General features: G+C 40.9%; 2 protein-coding genes across 12 annotated transcripts in view; both read right to left on the minus strand.

Annotated features, from left to right (window-relative positions):
• LOC120369832 (uncharacterized oxidoreductase ZK1290.5-like) overlaps positions 1 to 21870 on the minus strand; it is a 109596-nt gene that overhangs the window by 14268 nt on the left and 73458 nt on the right. The window contains exons 7-8 of one of the 11 annotated variants that reach the window (XM_039483525.1): positions 12687 to 12784; positions 11134 to 11674 (exon numbers count right to left, since the gene is read on the minus strand). The exons of 1 other annotated variant lie outside the window; for it this stretch is intronic. In XM_039483525.1, the coding sequence (XP_039339459.1) occupies positions 11653 to 11674; positions 12687 to 12784 (120 nt within the window). In that variant the 3' untranslated portion in view covers positions 11134 to 11652. 9 more of the 11 variants (XM_039483530.1, XM_039483532.1, XM_039483534.1 and 6 more) reach the window with 9 other exon arrangements.
• On the minus strand, positions 762 to 5555 carry S1PR1 (sphingosine-1-phosphate receptor 1). Its single transcript, XM_039483522.1, has 2 exons — positions 5232 to 5555; positions 762 to 3800 (listed from the first exon to the last, which is right to left on the minus strand). The coding sequence occupies exon 2, from the start codon at positions 3654 to 3656 to the stop codon at positions 2514 to 2516; it is 1143 nt and encodes a 380-aa protein (XP_039339456.1). The 5' UTR covers positions 3657 to 3800; positions 5232 to 5555; the 3' UTR covers positions 762 to 2513.

The raw sequence follows: 21870 nt of genomic DNA on the forward strand, positions 1-21870 counted from the left end.
CAGTTAGTAGGCTCCAGTTTCCCACAGTAAACCTTGCACAGAAATGACGTACTGCATAAGAAGGTGAGTTTTATCTTTACGCCCCAACTGTATCCTGTATAAGCTCAATGAAACTTTTAAAGTATTACCTAGAGGGAATGGCAGCAATAGGGGAAATGGAAGAGTCAAATCTTGGAAGAAATACAGTAGCTACTGAAAAACATTGGCCAGATCCTCAGCTGACAAAGTCAGTGAAGTGACATTGATTACACCAGATGAGGCTCTGGCTTATATATTTTAAATATAAACCACCTTGATGTTTGTAATAAGCTGACAGCAAAATTCACAACTATTTTTAAAGATTTCCTCCCCCATATCCATAGATAAAGACAACAAAAATGGGATTGGTTAATATATAGCTTAATTTCTAATGCATGATCTCCTGAATTACATGGTATTTCACTTATTCCATTCTGGACAGTAACTGCAGTAATCTCCATTATTTGCCATAGTGAAATTTCTTGCTCCAGAGCATAGATATATCCGGGTTCTTTTATTGGGACCCATCACCTTTCTATTGAAGCACCTGTTCATGTACCCTTTTATATTGCCTTGTAAATAAAGGTGTCATTATGGATCTCTGTCCTTAATTGAACAGAAATGTAATGCACAATCAGCTTGATCCAATGTCTATTGAAATCAATGAAAGTCTTTCCATTGACTTCTATGATCAATGAATCATGCTCCAGATCTTGATGATAGTACAAAAAAAATGGTGATAGTAGCATCTTAAAAAAAATCAGTTTATTAATGTTTAGAAATCAATAAAGCTATGTGCAAATTGAACAATAAAAGTCAAACATTTTAAATACTATTTTAAAAAAAGAAAAAAAATCAGTTTAATTGCACTGGAAATCATACTACAAAGACAACATTTTTATAGAAAATCACTTCTAGGTTTCGACAATAACTGTACATTAACCAATTGTTCAGCTACCCCGATACACTTTTTTGTTATAGTAATGCTCTAGCTGTTTGAAGACTTCTGCATCTCATTAATTATATATATTGTATACATTCAACCCCCTTAATGCCGGTTAGAAAAATACCGTAATAGAAATGATGCCATAAAACAAATACATTCCATTTAAATTAAAGATATTTCTTACGTGAATTGATAAAATACAGACATCTGTGCTGAAATTATGAACATTCTAATACAAAGAACACAAAGTAAGTGTCAAAAATGTCTTGCATTGTGTTATGGAAGTACATTTCTATGTCATCCATAGCCATTTCAAGATCCTTTTTTGTTTCTCTGAATCTCATTGTATTCTATACAGATTTTCTAATCAATCGTTACTATGGAAACACTATGGGCCAAATCCTGAAGTTCTTTTTCAGTTTTTATTCTGTCCTTACTCAGTCCAAAACACTGATGCCAATAGTACTTGATACGACAGACGCTCCCCGGACTGCGGAAACCTGACTTACAGAAATCTGAACTTCTGGAAAAGTTCCATAAGTCCCGTAAGCTTTTGTGTGTGTGTGTGTGTGTGTAAGTAATTGTTGGAGATATGTTCCCGACTTACACAAAACTCGACTTATGCAAAGCGTTCTGTTCTGGAACGCCTTGCGTAAGTCAGGGAGCTTCTGTATTATACTGATCTTGTCAAATATCACATGTTCATTTTCTCTTTAACTGTAGTTTTATCCTGTAAGTATTATGGTCATGTAATTTATTTCATACTCAATGTAACAAATCAATAGATATATGGGGCCAAATGCTATTCTGAGCTCCTCCCATGCAATCCTAGTGACTTCTTTGGGGTTATATGAATGCAATGTAATGCAGAGTCTGGCTCATGATCTTAAAAGTAATATGGATTTTCAGCACAACTTCACAGAACTGATCTTGCTAAAGAAAAGCTTTGGACTCCGCAGATGAAATCTTATTACATCTAAAAACTCAGGAAAGTGATGCCAACCTATGGTTGTTAGTGATCTAGATTACATTGGTGTGATCTCCTTCCTGCTACGTGCCAAATGGCAAACACTTGTGACCCAGAATAGTAGAGCCATCCCTAAACTTGGTACGGAAAGATCTTTTGTGTCAGGGCTTTTTCTGCAATTAAAGAAATAATAACTTCACATTCTTCACAAAATTAAAAAAAAAAAAAAACATTCTCCCACCCTCCTCCTTCTGCCTCTCAGTCATGCACACACTCGCACACACACACGGCACCATTTCACCAAGGCATCAGTCTTTCCGAGTTATGAATACTCCTGGCAATCCTGAGTCTGCCTCAGTGCAAAGACAAAACATGCTCCAGAGGGAAATGTTTTCAAGCCAGAACAATCTGTCCCACTTCGTGAACTCCACCCTTGCAAGTGCCCTGCTTGCCTCTTCAGAACTAATGCTATCTTGCTCACTTAGGCCATCTCTCTGGAGTTGCTACATACAGTGAGCAGGTAGCTTCTTGTCTGTCAGGTTTCAAAGGGGAGGCTTTAAAATATGCCTCCAATGGATACTTCTAAGAAGACGAGGTGACATTGCCTGAAGACATGATTGTCTCCGGGCAGTCACCCTCATCCTTCTGTGGGTGGGAGGAATTGTCAGATTTGCTTCGACTGAACTCCATCCCTCCTATGATTGGCCTCTTGAATTTGGCCCCAGAATCTGCAGAGGGGCATTTGCAACAGCACAGGATCTTGATGAAGGCCCTCCGCATCTCTTTGTTGGTTAAGGTATAGATGATAGGGTTCGTGGCTGAATTGAGCACAGCCAGCACTAAGAAATACTCAGCTTTGAAGAGGATTGAACAGGCCTTCACTTTGCACCCCACATCCAGCAACAGTAGGATGAACAAGGGACTCCAGCAGGCAATAAATGCGCTCAGGACAATGATCACTGTCTTGAGCAAGGCTAGAGATTTCTCTGAGCTCCTCGTGGCTTTGGTAATGTTTTTTCGAAATGTCAGCCTGCGGCTCCTAGTCCTGACCATGGAATAGATCCTGCAGTAGAGGACGACAATGGATAATAAAAGACCAGTGAAAACTGTGGTGCAAAAGAGAATATAGTGCTTATGGTATAGGGGCAGCACCGTGGAGCAACTCTGCAGGCGGTCGAGGCAGTTCCAGCCCATAATAGGGAGCCCCCCTAGGATCATGGATATCACCCAGCAGGCACTGATCAGTAGGAAGGAGCGGAAGCTGTTGCTCCCATTGTGGAGTTTCATCTTCAGCATGGTGATATACCTCTCAATGGCAATGGCCAGCAGGCTGAAAACAGAGGCTGACAAAGCTACAAACATGCTGCCTTCCCTGACAAACCACTGGGCAGGGGTGAGACTGTAGGTTTTGTGTCCAGATAACAAAAGGTTGGCAGTATAAGCCACTCCAGCCAGCAAGTCTGAGAGAGCCAAATTCCCAATGAAATAGTACATGGGTCGGTGAAACTTCTTGGTTTTCCAGATGGTCAGCAGCACAAAAATGTTCTCTAAGATGATAAAGCAACAAATGATGATAAAAACCACTGAGGTCACTTTTATTCCACTGTCTGCCTTCTCATTTAACTTCCCTGTGTAGTTGTAATGTTTCTTAATGATTTCAGAGTTGACATAATCGCTGACTGAGTCATTGAAGACTTTCTTCTGGCGGCTGCTGGTAGAGCCCATGGTTCCAGGCTGAGCGGCACTTCTCCAGCCACCCACCAGAGGGTGAAGTCAAGTAGAAACCTCACCGGCCACCCTTGTGGCAGTATCTTCGAGGTGGAGGCTCCAGTGTCTGGTTCTCCCTGGGTAACCTCAGACGCCACAGCCCTTAAAGCAGGGGCATAAACAAAGCAAAGAGTCAGATGAAGGGATGCAACCAAGGTGGCAAACTGAAAACAATATAAGACAATCTGTTCGTTTCACTGCATGTCAGATTTAAATATTAGATCACAAACGAATCAGTAAGGTCCATTCACTCTCTTCCCCCCACCATGTAAAAAAATGGTTCAGCAAATTAAATAGATATAGCTCATCCAATAAACTTTTTTTCTTAATGCAGATTTGCACAAATAAGTAGGAGGCAATGGGGCTTGCACTGAGTGTCTGGACCTCACCCAGTGCGGGATCCAAGGTAAGTCAATGGAAAATGCAGGTTCCATCTGTCTCCCTCAATTTCTCAAACTTTTGACATAGGAAATGCCTTTTAAAAGTTCAGGTTTAGAAAGAGAAAAGGCTTGATTTGTTTTAAATGCAACTGAAAATGCACAAAATAAGTCCGGCATGAAAATCACTTGACTGGAGCGACCTCACTGTTTTTCCACTATTAGCATTCTAAATGTGTTGTGAGGGAGGGCAGTTCTGCAATTTATTGATGCCATCTTGAGAAGAGGTAAAGGGTTGGGTGCTCACTGATGTGTGTAAAGAGAAAAGCTGCCCCTAATCACTTTTATTTGCCAAGATCATCCTTTGCAAAAGTTGTTCCAGTGTAAAATTCAGAAAAGCAAATAAAATAAGCTATCAAACACGTTTTGAAACAAAGGAATGAGCAAATGTCAGTTTGGAATTTAGTTATTGCAAATACAAAAATACACATATAAACACACAAAAAAGTAAATTTATAAGGCTTGTAAAATTATAGGTGCCACTTAAGGGTGGAAGCAAATTAGCTGTGTTAAATACTGCAAGGGAAGCAGAAAGAAAAGATTACAAAAGTAGAGAAGCAGAAAGTGGAGTCCCAGGTGCCTAGCATGTTAAGGTGTGATATACAGGAGTGATTTACTGAATGATCAGATTATTACTTCTCTATCAAATTCTCTCAGAGATTCACTGACAATTTTGTGTAGTTTTACTGTGAAATATTCTTTGCCTACTCCTGGCCAAACATAGTTGCTAATGCTGAATAGTTGACAGCAGCTAAGGACACTGGCTATTCTACTTCACTCATCAAAATGAGAATCACAAAGCAGAAACTACATAAACTCTGCGTTTGTATGGTGCTTGGCACAATGAGCCTCCATTCCTGGATGTTTCTTAGGTACACTACCATAATAAACATGAGTAATAATAATTCAAGCTAAACCCACATCTACTCCAGCAGAAAGTAAAGGGAGGCTCACTGCCTATGAAGGAAGCTCTTGAGTCAGTAATCCATCATTTATTCTGGGGAAGACTCACTGGGAGCATTGATTTCTAAATGGGGATTTATACCAAAAAGCTTTTCCTAGTGCCAGCGTCCCAAACTGTGTCCCCAATGCTTACCTTGCTCAGAAAGGATTCAGTCTCTGAAGCCACTGCATTGCCTGCGCTCCGCATCTCTGCTGCCCCAGAAGGAACTCTCAACTTGCATAACAAAGCCAAGTTGGCTTTAAACGTTTCCTTTAGCTAGTGGTCTCCACCCCTTGGGTTTCCTATTTTTCTAAAGAGAAGATCTAAGCAGCTTTTTTAACTCTTCAGTGACCACAGACTGATTGCGTTGCATCTGCTCTGCTAAGTTCCTTGAAACACAGCTAAATTAGAGGTCGGAACCCTAGACAGGGTGCGGTGCCCTAACTGAAATCATTCAACTAGAAAAGCTGTGGGCAGCCAGGCTCAGCTCTCCTCCCACCCTTTTCTCTTGTGCCTGAGCTAGCGCTCCGCTGCCAGCTGGGAAGGGTTAAGTCCCTGCTCCCTCCTGCTGCAGTGGCTGTAGCAGATCGGGGGCTGAGTGTTTAACACAAAACACACATGGAAAGAGGCGCTGAGGAGCCAGCCTCAAAGCTGGTGGAAGCCCCTCGAGGAGTCACACTGGAGCTAGCTTGGTACAAAGCAGGTCTAGCCTCTTCCTCTCCCTTCTACCCCCAGATTTCATAGTCAAGTCAGCGACAGGATTCAGATGAGGAGCTGGGGAGACCCGAGATTTCAGCCAGAGGAGGTGGGGGAAGACCTAGCACTAAATGATTTCATTCTTTCAACCCTTGAAAGACATCCCAGGCTCCCAACTCCCGGAGACCCCCTGCTTCAGGCACTAGGCAATGTCTCCATCTCTGGGCTCCTTGCTCCAGAGGGGCAGCAGTGCCCCACAGGGGGGAAGGCTGTTTGAATGGTGCTGGCTCCCTCTAGTTGGCTTAGTATGCTTGAAATGCCTGTCGAGATGCTCGCTTTGCTAAGCAAACTGGATTGAGCTAACAGACCCTTCTGCCTCGCAAGGCAGGGCAAGGGTGTGGTGAGTGGAACCCTGTACATCAGCTACCCTGGGAAAGCAGCAATTTGGCCAGAACTTCCTCCTTCAGCCCCTGGAGATAACGGATGGCACTGCTGGTCTTCTTCCTTTTCACTGCTGCCCAAGAATATCACAGCAGCAACCAGGACCCCACTTCTGCTGCCAACACTAGGATAGTGATGACTGAGGCCTGGGCTCCCCCTTCCACCAGCAGACATTGGTAGGGTCCTGCAGCTCCAAATGTTAATGCCAGGACCTGCCTCTCTCCTGAGAGTAGATGACCTATGCTGTGGGCAGTGTGCTCCACTTGAGCTCCTTGACCGTGTGCGATGACAGCATATTAAGGGGCAGCAGGTTTGTATAATTTTTGGTGGTGCCCAGAATGGGTCAAAGTCCTGACCCTCCCACACCCACACATCCGTGCATATTGGTGCACATAAAATTAATGGGGTGAGGCCCAGGGGTTTGGAGTATGGCAGGGGGCACAGGGCTGGGGAGGACTCTGGCTGGCGATGAGGGGTTTGGGGTGTGGGAGGGGCTCAGGGCTAGGGCAGAGGGTTGGGGTGCAGGGGTGAGGGCTCTGGCTGGGGCCAGAGAGGACTCCACAGTCCCCCCTAGCACTCTCCCTGCCTGCAGCAGCAAGCTCCAGGGGAGGGATCCCCCACTTCCCCCCTGGCAGCCCACTCACCAGGCACCGTCACTGCACGTGCTCCTTGGGTCTGGGTCCCTCTCAGGTCTGGAAGTCTCCTTGCCTCCCTGTGGTGTGTGCCAGGGATGGGGGTGGGGCTGTCATCATGCGTGCACCTCCTCCCTCCTCAGCCTGCCCCCGGTGCTGCTCTTTTGTAGTTGGCAGTGAGTGGTGAGGGAGCGCAGCGCAGAGCAGCAGGGCAGCCACTCGCTGCCCAGGGCACAGGCAGGGATGCTCCGGGGGAGGTGCGCTTGGGCAGCAAGCAGGGCTGGAGGATTCTCCAGGGGAGATGCGTGGAGCGGCAGCCAGGGCTGGGATAGAGCCCTGGCCCCGAACATTGGTGGAGCTGGGCGCCTGGGCCCTGAATTTTCTGGAGCACAGGCCCATATAACTTGTTGCCCCTGAGCATATTGACCCCAAGGCCAGGGGTCACAGGCATAGGTCTTTTATGCCAAATAACTAAGCCAGCTCTGATTCTTCCCCCTCCTGCCCATTAATTCCAACATCTACCTTTCCTATGCCAGCCAAAAACAGAGGACCACGGGTTCCAAACTAGGGTTTGTCACAGATGAGAAGGAAATTCCAGCATCTTTTCTGTTCTTTCCCCACAAGAGATTCTCTAGGTAGGGTTAAGAGGTAAAGAAATCAGGATGACAATGATGGAGACCATACCAAAAAATAGTGTCACAGTGTGCCATTTGTATGTCATTGCATGTGCTTCTGTTTCAGCTGTGGATTTTAAAAGTAACACTTGTGAAATGAGTTGGAATAAAAGGTCTGTTTTTGCCTCTAAAAATGGAACATTTCTCATTCTTTTGTGCCACACTGTTATACTTGACACCCTTTTGTGGTAAAGTTCTTATCTACAAAAGGCATTGTGGGTTGGTGGAATGACCATGTTTTGGGTAGCCAATAGCTCTTGAGATCTCACACGAATTCAACTCCCCATGTAGCTATGAGTAATTCACCTAACTTCACTGTGTATCAGATTTCCCATCTGTATACAGAAAAAAAAAACTTACCTTTTGAACTTCCCTCAGAGGGTGTGTGTGCGGGGGGGGAGCATCCTGAGGATTGATTAATATTTGTAAATATCTGAAGATGTGAAGCACTTTCATTTTGAAAAATGCTAAATGAATTTTACATTCATTATTGATTATTAGAACAAAAAAGGCAGTGACAGTGACTGGTGTTGAGAGATAGTTGGCGGATACTCCATGGCTAGAAAATAATGAGTGAGAGAGAGAGAGAGAGAGTGTTACATGGGGTTTATTCACTCTCCTTTTAAACTTTTGAAAGAAATACTATTCTGTAGTGTTTGGAATATTAACCCTTACTTGGATTGTTGATGTGGCTAACCATGCAGAAACCTCCTTTTCCCCTCCCATGTTCTCTTTACCCCCACCCCAGATCTTATTCTGCATTGTGATGTTCCTTTATATTTAGATTTTAATAAATTAGGTATTTTATTTCATATTACATGCAATTCAGTTGGCAATCACATTGCCACACAGACCAGAGTATCTCATTTTATTTATGTTGATAGTCATGTTTCAATTGCTCCACACCTCTCCTTGAATGACTCAGATAAAATTGTACTTGAAAACGGACATTTACCACAAAACTAGAATCATGAAAGTTTTTGAGACTGGAGGAAAATACAGCCGTTAAATTGCAACTGTCAGAAAAGTCATGCAAAAATAAATCATGCTTGAGGTTGACATATGCATCCCCTTGTAACTGTCTCACATACAGAAATTGCATATGTTAGTGACACCCCTTATTTAGCTCATTTATTAAGACAACTAAGTGAAAGATAAGTATTTTTAAGTGTGTTCCTTTTCAGGAAATACATTCTCATGTAACCTTACCCTGAGGTAGTAATACATGAAAGTAACATGCTGTACTTGGGGACTGGATGACTCAGGGTATCTCTGTAGTGAGATACATAGGGCTTTCATTTTTAGGCGTCTGGTTAAAATCCAGCCTAAAATGGTCCTGGCTGAAAGTTGTCCCCATCTGACTATTCAGTGGCCTGTGTAAAATGGCTTGGTAATCTCAATCCAGTTCACAGGAATCAGGTGCCCACATCACAAAATCCAGCATCAATGCTGGTTGACCACCCCTACTTGACATGCATGTTGGCAGCTCGGCAAACAACAAATGGTACATGGAGGCTGAATTATCCTCTTACCCTTTCAAATATTCTCCCTAGAACAGGCATGAGGCATGTTATTTGTTACTGTTTTTCCTCTATTTCTTTTGTGATATTTTTGTTCTCCAGGTGCATCTCCTTTTCTTCTCTCCCAGCCTTTTCCTCTGCTTCTGCTCTTCAGCACTTCTTCTAAGGCTGCTTTCTAATGAGTCCTTTTGGTGCATTTCACTGGATTACAAACTACAGGAGCACAGGCAAAACCAAACTTTTCTGTTTCTGGCTCTTGAACAGGCTGAAAAACTCCTGTTCTTATCCTGACATCTGAGAATAAGCACTTTGCCTTATGCAAGCATTATTTCTGAATCACAACAGCTGATCCAGTATTGGAAAGGATGCAAACTCCAGGACTACTCTTGGTTTGATTTTGCTACAGGCTATTTAACTAGCCTGAATTGACTGTGAAAAGACAAGTGGAGCTTCAAAGAAGTCAGAGCTAGGCAAGAGACAAAGACTTGTTAACTCTGCTGTGCACCCATTTGTCCAAGGATAGGTTCTCTCCATAATGAATCCATACGGAGGAGAATCCCCATCCTTCCTTCAGAGGTTCTACCATTCTACTTCTTTTAAACTGTATAGCAGGGGTAGGCAACCTATGGCATGGGTGCCGAAGGCGGCACGCGAGCTGATTTTCAGTGGCACTCACACTGCCCGGGTCCTGGCCCCCAGTCCAGGGGGCTCTGCATTTTAATTTAATTTTAAATGAAGCTTCTTAAACATTCTGAAATCTTATTTACTTTACATACAACTATAGTTTAGTTATATATTATAGACTTATAGAAAGAGACCTTCTAAAAAGGTTAAAATGTATTACTGGCACGTAAAACCTGAAATTAGAGTGAATAAATGAAGACTCGGCACATCACTTCTGAAAGGTTGCCAACCCCTGCTGTATAGTTTCCTCTCTTAAGACAATAAGAGTGCATAAAGAGCTAATGAGTGCCCTTCTCCAAGTGGCACTGCTACTGCTCCTGTCACTTTTTAGTTTTGTTTTGTATATATTATAACAAAATCAGCCCTGGTAAAGCCAGGCACAATTGCACTGACTTGCTTGCTATTCCATTGCAAGTCATGGGAGAAGCACCCACATACATCAGGACTGAGTTTGACCAATGTCTTTCTTTTGGCTGTGCTATGACTTCTTCTTTTTCTTTCACCCTTATTGTACCAAACTGAAATTTAAATAACATTAAATGAACATTTTGTGTCAAAGTAAAGCTGCAGGCCAATTAAGATGATTAAGTTCTTGTATAATTGATATCAGTTACCCCAAATTTTGTTAAGAAATGAGACTGTGAAAACGATGACCCAAAGCTTATGGAATGCCATCTCAAACCCAGTGTGAACAGAGACACAATGAGTTTTTATATTGGATAGGAAATGGCCACAAATTTCTCTCCAGCTACTGATGAGTAGCTGGCTCTCAGAGGGATACAGTAGGTCACCTGAATATGTATTTGCGCTACTTACCATTGTTGTTTTTCTCTATTAATGAACTAGTTTATACTAGCATTTCATTCTTCCTGGTTAATGACAGAAAGGGAACTTTTCTGTTAGATCTCTTAAGTTTCCTAAATTTAAAATGACTGCTGGCTCCACTATAAAATCGAACATGTTTGAAATTCCATATATATGGCTCATTTGAACTTTCTACTTTGGAATTACCTATGTTCCAGATCAGGAGAAAGGTCATCTTTAGCCCAGAATTAGAGAACAAAGGGACACTGTCCCTGGATATCAAATATATCAGAAAGCAAATTTCAGTGGGATGGATGTACCAGTTAAATGTCTAGCAGTGGACTGTGTCAAAGTTAGACTCAGGACTCACAGTTTGTCAGACCACTCTGTTTTATTAGCACAGCGCTCTGCTAATAACACCCAGATAATGTGAGCACCATGCAAGACACAAACTATCTTATTTATACAGATAAAAGGGTGAGAACTTAACAAACTAACAAAGGAAGCAGAATCAGATAAGTTTACCTGGGCTAGGCATGCATATCTTATTTCCTTACTATTACCCATCTTCTGTTAATGTTTCGCCATTAGCACCATTGTTTATGCCTAATGTTTCTTTTCCTTGCACCTGTATTTCAACATTTCTTATTTCTGCTTAAAGGTACATACAACATTTCTTTAATCCATTCTTATTTTTACAATATAATTCATTCTACTTTCACAACTGTTATACAGCAGCCACTTCACCAGTATGTTTTCCTAAAAAGTTGGGTGTCAAGAAACCATGTGACTGGGAAAGTTTAAGTACTGCATCTAGTAGTTAGAGCAATGGTTCTCAAACTTTTGCATCAGTGATTCACACAGCAAGCCTCTGAGTACGACTCCCCCACCATCCACTCTGTACATTTTTTGTAGACTGCCCACAATTTTTTGCACACAATCATTTGTGCAGTCAAACCTTTGAGTCTTTGAATGCAAAAAGTGCGTGTTTCTTTAATAAGACAAAATGAAACTGGCGGTCAGGCACCATGAGAGCTATCAGGGCTGTTCCTTCAAGTAAGTCAGGACTTGATGGTCCTTGTAAGAGTGCCAACAGTGTAGCTTTGCCCAACTGAGGAAGAGTTCAGAGAATAGCCTGCAGTGTCCTGGAAGAATTTACAAAAAGAAATTAAAAGGGGAGAAATGTCAACTACAGAATGGAGACTCTGAGTCAGAGTCTGATCTTTGTTGCACCACTGTAAACCAGCTGTAACTACACTCAACTTCAGTAGTTTCTCTGGATTTGTACCAATGTAACAAAGATCAGAATTTAGCACTCTGCTCATAGTTCAATGGCAAGAATCTCAGATTGCAAATCAGGATATATTGGTTCTATTCCCAGGTCTGTGATTGACTTGCTATATGAGCTTGCACAAGTCACTTAACCTCTTAGTTTCTTCATCTGTAAAATAGAATAGGGCTACTTACTCCCTTATGGAAAGCACAAATGGATGTACTAAGTACTGTTTTATTTTTTTATTAAGAAAAACACTTTGAATACGTTATAGCATGCTGAAGTGAAAAGGAGTACTGCCCATAACTGAAAGTTGGATTGAGGAGACAATCCTGCTTCCACTGAAATTAAAGTCTGATTTCTAAAGATATTTCGATTTTTAAAATGCAGCTTTCAAAAGCCCTTGGTGCTCACTCCTATTGATTTCAATGAGAGTTAGGCACCTTAAATCCTTCTGAAAATCTCACTATGTGCCGATTTCCATCTTTAGGTGCTTTGAAAATCTGGGCCGCAGTGCCAAAACTCCAATAGGTATAAACAAGTCCAATCTTGACTGAAGCAGGGTCCCAAAAAGTAGCAGCTAAATTCAAATACAGTGAGGTTGAGCAGAATAACTCAAACCATCCAAAGAAAATATTATAGAAAGACCTGGACATCAGAGAAACTGATTATTAAGAAATGTGTGTGTGTGAGAGAGAGAGAGAAAGAGAGAGAAAAACTAAGCCACATTTAATTAACTTTGTGCATATAATAGTCAATATCATAAGCTACTGACAGGAGCTTTAGAGGTAATAAAACAATGTAGATGTGAAACAGTTTTGTGCAGTTCAAAATGTATTTGTGTTTCAGTTGTTGCAGGTTAAAACAATCTGGTTTGAAGTTACCCTTTCCATAACGGATAGGTTAGGTGAATCAGTTTTTTGTTGATGTTCAAAGAATCTAAAAATTCCAGATCTTCTTCCCTCAGACTAAAATCAAAAACCTGTGTTTGGGAGAAATAATACAATGATTAGAGTAAAGAAGATAAATATGCTCTCAAACAGTAAAATCAGGTTTCATTCTATTGTTAAATATCATAATATTAATCACGATGAACTTATTTAATGTGTATATGGGTGTCATAAGAGCCCTGGGGGGTTTAGATTATAATTTAGCATTAATTAAACTGACTTCTATTTCAAAGTGATATTGAAAAACATATTTCACTTATTTGTTACAAAGCCTGAATTAGTGTTTTGTGTTTCCATATAACAGAACTTATTTTTGTGAACTAGACCAGTAAGAAATGGGTGAAATCAGGAGCGGCTTAATTCCAAAACAGTAAGAATTAATAGGTGTTAGCACATTAGTGTCTGAATTACAAGTACAGCACTGAGTTTATTAATGCCAATGCAATAGACAAAGAAAGGAAGAAAAAAAGAGAAAGTCAGTAGCAGGAAATGAAAATAGGATTGAAAGGAGTTCAGTAAGTGACTTGAAATACTTTTACCAGAAGTCATTGCATCCAAAGTCCTAAGAAACTTTACTATATCCCATCACTATGTATCTTTTTATGCACTTATTAAAATACAGCAGAAGTGTCCTAGTGCAAGTGGTGCAAGCAGTAGTGCAAGTGGATAACATAATTCTACTACATTTTTGTAAATAAGATAGTCTCAAACTCACTTTTACTCCAATGATGCAAATCAGTCAAGCAAAATTCTACTGTTAGCTTTCTCTGTCCCACCAGCAAACCTGACAATACTGGACAGAGCATCAGAGCTAAATACTGAAGTCTAAAGAGCAAGAATATAGTCTTAATTGAAATATCTGCCACTAACTAGAACCTCATTTATGTGTAATTCTGAAAGAAACTGAGCCAGAAGACAATTCCCTTGACAGAATGGATTGTGATAATCATTTTCCAGATAAATCAAAGGTGTGTATAGCTGTACACCAGTATTTTATGATAATCATGCTACACTGGACATTTCATATGATTAAACAAAAACATTTGCTGTGCCATTAATATAAGGCCTCTATTAAAATAGCCTACTCTTTCTATGCCAAGAAAGTCAATTTAAGCCACAGTCTATGCTGTGGAGAGCCATTGGGGAATAAAGAGCTCACAGAAAAGCACTCTCCCTTTTCTCTCATTATGAAACTGTAAAAAATCAGATGAAAAAGGGAAAAAACCTGTATTTTGTAGCCAAGTTATGTATTTATTTAAGGTCGGCGCATCCTCAGTGGAATGAAGCCTTAGCTAAAAAAACCTAGAACTCCCCTTTACAAAAACTGGGGGGGAGGGTTAGGGAGAAGCTAACCATTTATGGAACTATCATACAGTTGATATTAAGCCTTCTTTAGTAGTTCTGCTTCTGAATTGCTCTCAGCCAGCCTTGACAAGTCCACTATTCAAAAGGCACATCAAAGATGCCCCTGCAGAGGGCTGGCTGTACAGGCAGAGCAAGAGGGCCACTGATGGCAACATTTAAAAGCAGCAAAACCTTATGGAGTTCTTTGCATGGGTGACTGAGATCTGATGCAAGTGGCCCTCTGGGCATTTGTTTAGGGCAGTAGATCTCTTAATGCTGGCCCTGTTCAGTTCACACTTAGCAGAGATCATCTGATGTTATCACCAGTGGATATGTGTTAAACAACCACTGGGTAGGGGATGCAGTAGTATTAAAACTGAGCCAAATTAATCTGAGGGTCTATGTTGGCTTTTATTTCAGTGGATGCTGAAGGTTCTCAGAATCCTGGAGGTTTGCGCTCTTAACCCTGAAGTCCTGGTCCCCTTGCAAGTCATCAGAGTTGTTCTTTAATCGTTTGGCAGTAGCTGTAATTATTCCTGTTTGGTGCTGAGGATGGATAAGTAGCTGTTGAATAAAGATGGCAAATAAAGTCATGTTTATGTCATAATTATCACATGAGCTCATTACAGGGAATACAGTTCAAATGTCCCTTCAGAGGCATTGCATTCTCAAGTCTACCAAACAGTATCACAAAGTGTTACCACTAGGTTGACCCATCTTTACTTCTGTTGGGGACATTGAAGTCAGGGACATATTTCTCAGATCTTCAAAGCACTAGGAAGAGATTTAACCACTTTGTCTTCAATTAACATCAGCAAGAGCAGCGTCCTTCTAGTATAGTGCTTTGAAAGAGTGGTGTTAATGTTATCAGCTTTCCTGTCAAAGTAAAGCAACTATGTTTAAAAGGAAAGGAGATGATGTTTACCCCAGTGCACAGGGGTGGCAATATACATTTCTGACTTCTTGACAATGAGGGCTTTTGAACTTAGAATTATGACAGCCTGTTTATTACATGTTGTTCAGAAAAGCAATACAGCTACCTTTAAGTTTAGATTGTGGGGAGAGATGTTATAGAATCTCTGATTTTACGCAATCACTGCTGCAGCTTGGTCAGAGATGCCTTATGTCTGCACTTTACATAACGACCACTGGTATTTCTCAACTAAAGGGTCTGAGATGCCTTTAATCCACATAGTATAAGAGCTTCCAAGAAAACAGACAAGCATGAAAAGAAAAGGTTAAAAAAAGCCACTCTCAATAGATCAGACAGGAAGCTACTTGGCTGGGCAGCTACCTCGCCCTTCCTCTTCAATTTTTGTTTATTTTTCTCCTTTCCTTATTTATTGTTTCAAATTAGTTTCCATTCCCTTAGTGATCAGCGTGTTCTAGCAAAGACGGTTGATTAGACTTACATATGCAGTACTTGATTCATCAGTATTTCAAATCAGGTGCTACTTAACCCCAATTAAAGGGGCTGCTCTAATAGCTTAGTGTGTTAATAATAATGGGTAACAAGTGCCGCCCTTATCTTTATTCCAGCTCCGGTTGGCATGGCTGGAGACTACAGTGAGCATGTGCAATAATTTTCTAAGCCTTAATGGATGTCTGCATAAAGGTGAAAGTTTACTCCAGGGGTCGGCAACTTTTCAGACGTGGTATGCCGAGTCTTCATTTATTCACTCTAATTTAAGGTTTTGCGTGCCAGTAATACATGTTAATGTTTTTAGAAGGTCTCTCTCTATAAGTCTATAATATATAACTAAACTATTGTTGTATGTAAAGTAAATAAGGTTTTTAAAATGTTTAAGAAGCTTCATTTAAAATTAAATTAAAGTGCAGACCCCCCCAGACTGGTGGCCAGGACCTGGGCAGTGTGAGTGCCAATGAAAATCAGCTCGCGTGCTGCCTTCGGCACGCGTGCCATAGGTTGCCTACCCCTGGTTTACTCTTTGGAGACAGTTGGTCTTACTGCATCCCATCCAATCTTTTTGTGTATTTCAGCCATTTTATCAAAGAGGCACACCATGATTCTGAATGTGTGTGTGCATATACATTCATTTTGAGAAAATCTGCAAGAGCATCCTCTACCACTGCCCCCTTGGGCATTGTAATAAGAGGAAACATGAAATAGAATTGGCTTTCAGTTTTCATACCTTTAGTGCTGCTTGTTTTCTTGGTAACTGAGTCGGTGTACATCTGCTTCTAGCAAAAACACAGCTGCTCATATCTTGAAAGCAATGCCAAGTGATGCCTTTAAACTAACAGATAGCTCATTTGCCCTCTTTTCCTTCCCCACTATTTCTGATTAGTTGGACAATACTTTAAAGAAATAAGAACATTGTAACTATATTAGGAAATTGGTATAAATACATCTATACAGAGATCTGATTCAAGAAAGGCTGAAAGCAGCCCAGAAAATGACAAGAGTTACCTTTTTAAACAGCATTATGTTAATTGTAAAGTCAAAAATGTAAAATACAAAACCAATAAGCCCAATTCTTTCATGGTCCAACGTGACAGAAGCCAAAAGAGACAAAGAGAATTTGTCCCAATGCTCTTAAATTAAACTAACTATTTTAGTATTAAGCTTGAGAAAACAGTTCACAAGGGAAAGAAAGTTAAAGTGGTAACATGCATTATATTCCCAGAAGCCAGGAGATAACAGGATTCCATTCTTATGATACTGGGGGAATTAATGCTTCCGAAAGGAAACAATGGGTGGTGATTAGTGATGGCACAACGTGCAAAACTGCATATCACATCAGCCTGCAAGGAAGATAACGTCAACTTTGTAACAGCATTATGAAACCTACATTAGCTCAAAGTACTGTGCGCTTGACTTTAAAATGATGCTTTTCAGCACCAAGCAAAAACCAAAAAACTCCTTACACCCAGGACAACCAGGTGTAAGGGTAGTTAGAGAAATAAGAATTACGAAGTAAAACAGTTACTTTCAGTAACTATTCCTTAAAAGGAAGCAGGCTAGCAATGAGCATTTCATATACATACTATTTCTATCTGATAATTGACACCCAAGCCTTGTGAACATGTTCCTTGCAAGCAAAAAGAGATTTCATTGTGTACATAAACCAGCCTTTAAATTTAGAAGGCATGGTTTTGTCGTCAGCTTGTATTAAATACGATTCAAGTCACTCAGTAGCAGGGGCGGCTCTAGGAATTTTGCTGCCCCAAGCACGGCAGGCAGGCTGCCTTCTGCCGAAGCCGCAGGACCAGCGGACCCTCCGCAGGCAAGCCGCTGAGGGCAACCTGCCTGCCACCCTCGCGGCGCTGGCAGAGCGCCCCCCTGCAGCTTGCCACCCCAAGCACGCGCTTGGCGTGCTGAGGCCTGGAGCCACCCCTGCTCAGTAGAAATAAAATGTCTAGTGACTAGTTCAGCTGATTAAAGGGGCATGTCCCTGATATCTAGTCTGTTTAAAAAATCAATTAAAAGTAATTTCAAGTACTACACCTGAGATCACCCCTCTTCATCCTCTTCAATGTATGGGGGTGTAAAAAACCTTTCTGTTCCTTTCTGCTGTGATAAGACCCACTCAAACAGAACTGACTAATTGTATCCCTACAGGGAAAACTGTGAGACTGTCACAAAATGTATTTCAGTTCACAAAGTAAATATATTGGAAAAACAGAGAAATAATCCCCCCTCTAACTCTTTCAGGGTTAGTCATCCTAATTTTAGCTGTTACATGCCCTGTCCTACGATGTGTCCCCATGTTTGGGGAACTTCTTTCCATTACCCCCTAACCATTTGGGTATCACTACTGGAGTCAGGGAGAGAGCTGATGGTGGACTCTCTTGCTTGACCCCAGATTTGAGCAGAAGTAGATGCTATGTCAGGTGTACAGTAGCCTCAGCAGAGTGAACAGTGAGCGACAGCAAGGAAGCAGGAAGAAAGCCTGCCTCTGAAGTGACCACTGCAGCTTGTAGTGGTCTGGAGGGGACACTGCAATGAAATCATGGCTTAGTTCTAGCTGCTCAGAACAGTGAGACAAACCACTGGGAATGAGAGCAGAAAACTGGTCCTGCTCTGGCCTAACTAGAACTGTTGACCAGTAAGCTCCCTCAGTCCTTACTCTGACAAACTCCATCAATGGGAGTTTTGCTGGAGTAATGTAACTAAGCAAAGACTTCTATATCTGGCACATTTTTTTCCCTATGCATCACTATGCTTGAAAAGAGAGGCAATATTTTGGCATGATGCTTGTTTGTTCAAAGTAAGTATTGGTCAAACTCCAAACTATTTCCTGTAGTTTCTGAAATATTCCCCAGTGGCAATAAGCAGAGCCTTTCAATAGAAGGCTATTGGTTCACTTGGGTGGTTCTCTTATGTCTCACAATGCATATGAGGCCCAATAAATGCATTAACAGCTTACTAGTGCACAATATGCTTTGTTTTACTGCTTAATTTGAATACTGTTTAATGAATTCCATTATACTACCTTATTGTTCTGTAAAATTACTTTTCAGTTGATGCTCACTGGCAGAAATATTTATTTGTGCTTTCTTGCAGAGACCTCTCCCATGCTCACTTTGCCACTGACTCCATTCCTGTCCTCTTTAGAAGATGACTAATGGGCTCAAATTTAAAAAAAAATGGCTTCTCATTTTGGATGTCTAAATGTTATGTGCATAGAGCCTACTTTACAGATCTCAGTAACTCTGAAAATCAGGCTTCTAGCCATCTAAAGTTGGGCATCCAGAAACTGTGGCAGCCAAAATTACAGACCACTTTTGAAAAGTTGGCCTTTAATCTTAGTTAGGAAGGATCAAAATCTTTCTTAGAACACAGAGCTGTACGGGTATAAGTGAGGGCAGCATTTGGCCTAGTAGGTCTTTTCTTTCAAAGTTTGGTAAATGATATTGTAATTTAGGAGATAGGCCTAGGCATATTTTTCTCTTGAATGTTTGCAGAACTAGCCAATAGTTCTGAAGGAGCTATTACCAAGAAGAAAACGTTGTCTATATTTTAATTAGCTGTGTAGAAACTAAACTTCAAGGGCAAACAACAATACATGCCAAAACACATGGTTTGCTATAAGTTGGTTCTTGATAAAAACCAAAGAGCTTTGTTTCATGATATAACTAAAACTGAACAGCAGTGAGAAAACTGCCTCAGGAAGTCCAAACACAATATAAATCATAGTCAGATTTTCCATACCTTTCTAGACACAGGAACTCCTAAAATATCAGACCAACGTGATTACATACTGAATGCTCTGTTGATAAGAGCTTGCAAATATATTTCCCAAAATATATCTGTACACAGTATGTACACATTTTTAGCAAAAAAAATGAAAAGAACAGTATGTGCTGTGAATGAGATTTCCTGAATGACGGCACCAAAGAGAAAATTAAACTAATTCTTGCTGCACAAAACACTCATGACTGCAATATGAATAAGAAAAGAGAAATTATGCAGATGTTAGATCTGTCCTGTTTCTGCTAAGTGGATTAGCTGGTTACAAACAAGCAAAACAAACTCCTGTGTCAAATTTCAGTTACTAAAAAAAGCAAAGGAAAGAAATAGACATATGGATTTTGGCTGTTGAGTGATAATGATTGTGGCTGTGCTTTAAATATTATGGGCCAAATCTGGACCCTGTGTTATGAGGTATCCTGATCTCTTGCTCCCACACACACAGCTCTGCACCAACCTGATTGACCCTAAGGATGTTCAAGCCAGTGCAGAAGTAAGCCATAGAGAATTGGCTCAAGGGGTGTGAAAATAAGGTGATGTGATGTACCTTTTGTGTAGTGGCTGGAGAGTGTGTATGTACATATTTTTATTTAATTTCATTATGAGTTGAATCTTTCTTGCCATATGCACACAGATAAAACTACTGAATGGACACTTACATGAATAAGGACAGCAGGATCAAACCCTATATTTGCAATAGTGTCAATATGTATATCCCTATTTCCTATAGGAGTCTCTGCCTGGCATTGATGATTCCTTCAATGCTCTCCCTCACATGACTAAAATTCCCACAGTAGATCTGCCTCAGAAGTAGTTTAACTTGTACATTTTTTGTTCTGTGTTTCTGTTTTCTAATTCTGTTTCCACATTACTTCTTAGATTGTCAATTCTCTGGGGCTGGGACTGTCTTTTTTGTTCTGTGTTAGCACAGTGAGGCCCTGTTCCATGACTGGGGCTCCTAGGCACTACTGCAATAATAAATAATAATACAGCTTGGTTTTTTAACTCACCCAGCATTGTCTCCTTCACACTTCTAACCATCTGCCTAACAAGTCACCTGACAAGTCATTTTGCACTGAATCATGTGTTTCCTGTCATTTCATAGCCTAATATTTTCTGTATAAATGGTCTGGTTCAAAGCGTAATGAAATCAGTGGGAGGCTTTCCATCGACTTCAGATCAGTCCCAAAGAGCACAAAACACTAAGTACTATAAACTATATGCAATTTAACCAATAGAGCAATATTTTAGACTGAAATTTTTCACATTTGTTTGAGAATATTATCATAAGAAAATGTTCCTTTTGTATGTTACATATTTTAAATCAGTTATAATTACTGATAGCCATCAAGTTAACAATTACATTGTACTATGAAACCATGCAAATTTAAATCGAAGTGTGTGGATGGCTGATCACTGACACAAGAAAAAAAACTCAAACCTTGCAATTTACACAATAGAGCTTGGGTCCCAGGAAACATGCCGCCCCTCATGCATTCCATTTATAATTGCAACATCATCTTCTGCTAGTATAAAATCAAACACCTATGGGAATGCATATGTGGTTAATGTAACGGATACAGAGACATTATTTAAACCCAGATTTAATTTTGTAGCAGGCTTTTATATTTCCTCTGCCCTCAAAATGATTCCTTTTCTATTGCACAGGAATAGAACTCTTGTAAAGTGGGGTTGAGAAGCTTCCTTAGGCCCTTTTCCCTTTATTGTGACTGCTGTTTACATTTAAACTTAGCTACACTATTTCCCAGAAGGGGCAGGAAGATAAAAAGGTAATATGAAAGCTGCTTGTGACAGCACTCCATATGACCATCAGGAAAGATATGTGAATAACCTGATTGCTATCCCTCTGCAAGCCTAAGCTCATCACTTCTCTGTCACATACAGACACCAGGTCCAGGGAGTTGCAGCACCTCACCATAGAAAGTCCCAAAAAGGATTGGTGCTTTAGTCAAGCCAGCAAACCAAAAGCTTTACACGGATTCCAAAGTACGTATATCCCTTCAGTACTCTTGGGGAGGAGGACACACATTGTGATCTACTAGCAAAGTGCGTCATCGCTTCAGAGCTGGATTTCCCCTATGGCTCACTCGGTGCTCAGCAGAGCTCCCTTTCACTCCACACAAAGACGCAGTGCAGTGAGCTGCTGCCAGGCAAACTCCTCCCTCATCCTGCAATCTCTGGCTGCTGGAATGATCCCTTTTAGCCATAAACTCAGTCCTCAGCCTACATAAACCTAAACAGGGGACCCACCCTAAGACTTGAAGATATGTACTGCTAGCTTAAGGTTATCTTTGCTTCCTTCCCACCCCACTGTGCACAACACGGATCAGTCATGGTAAGGGAGGCCTGGGTCAAAATGCAGCATGAAGGAAGAGACAATAAGAAAAACAAAAGCAAGACAGATGTAGTAAATTACATATAAAAATTACTTAATAGAAAGTTAAATGTCAAAATGTGACAAAATGGTGCATGTGACTAATTTATACGTACACATACCCAATGTTGTGACTGAAGGGCAATCGATTCCCTTGCTCTGGT

This window comes from Mauremys reevesii, linkage group 8 (assembly GCF_016161935.1).
Source record: "Mauremys reevesii isolate NIE-2019 linkage group 8, ASM1616193v1, whole genome shotgun sequence".
Taxonomy (NCBI): Eukaryota; Metazoa; Chordata; order Testudines; family Geoemydidae; genus Mauremys; species Mauremys reevesii.

Excerpts from the sequence above, each read along its gene's own strand:
- S1PR1 (XM_039483522.1), bottom strand. The coding sequence starts at position 3,656 with ATGGGCTCTACCAGCAGCCGCCAGAAGAAAGTCTTCAATGACTCAGTC.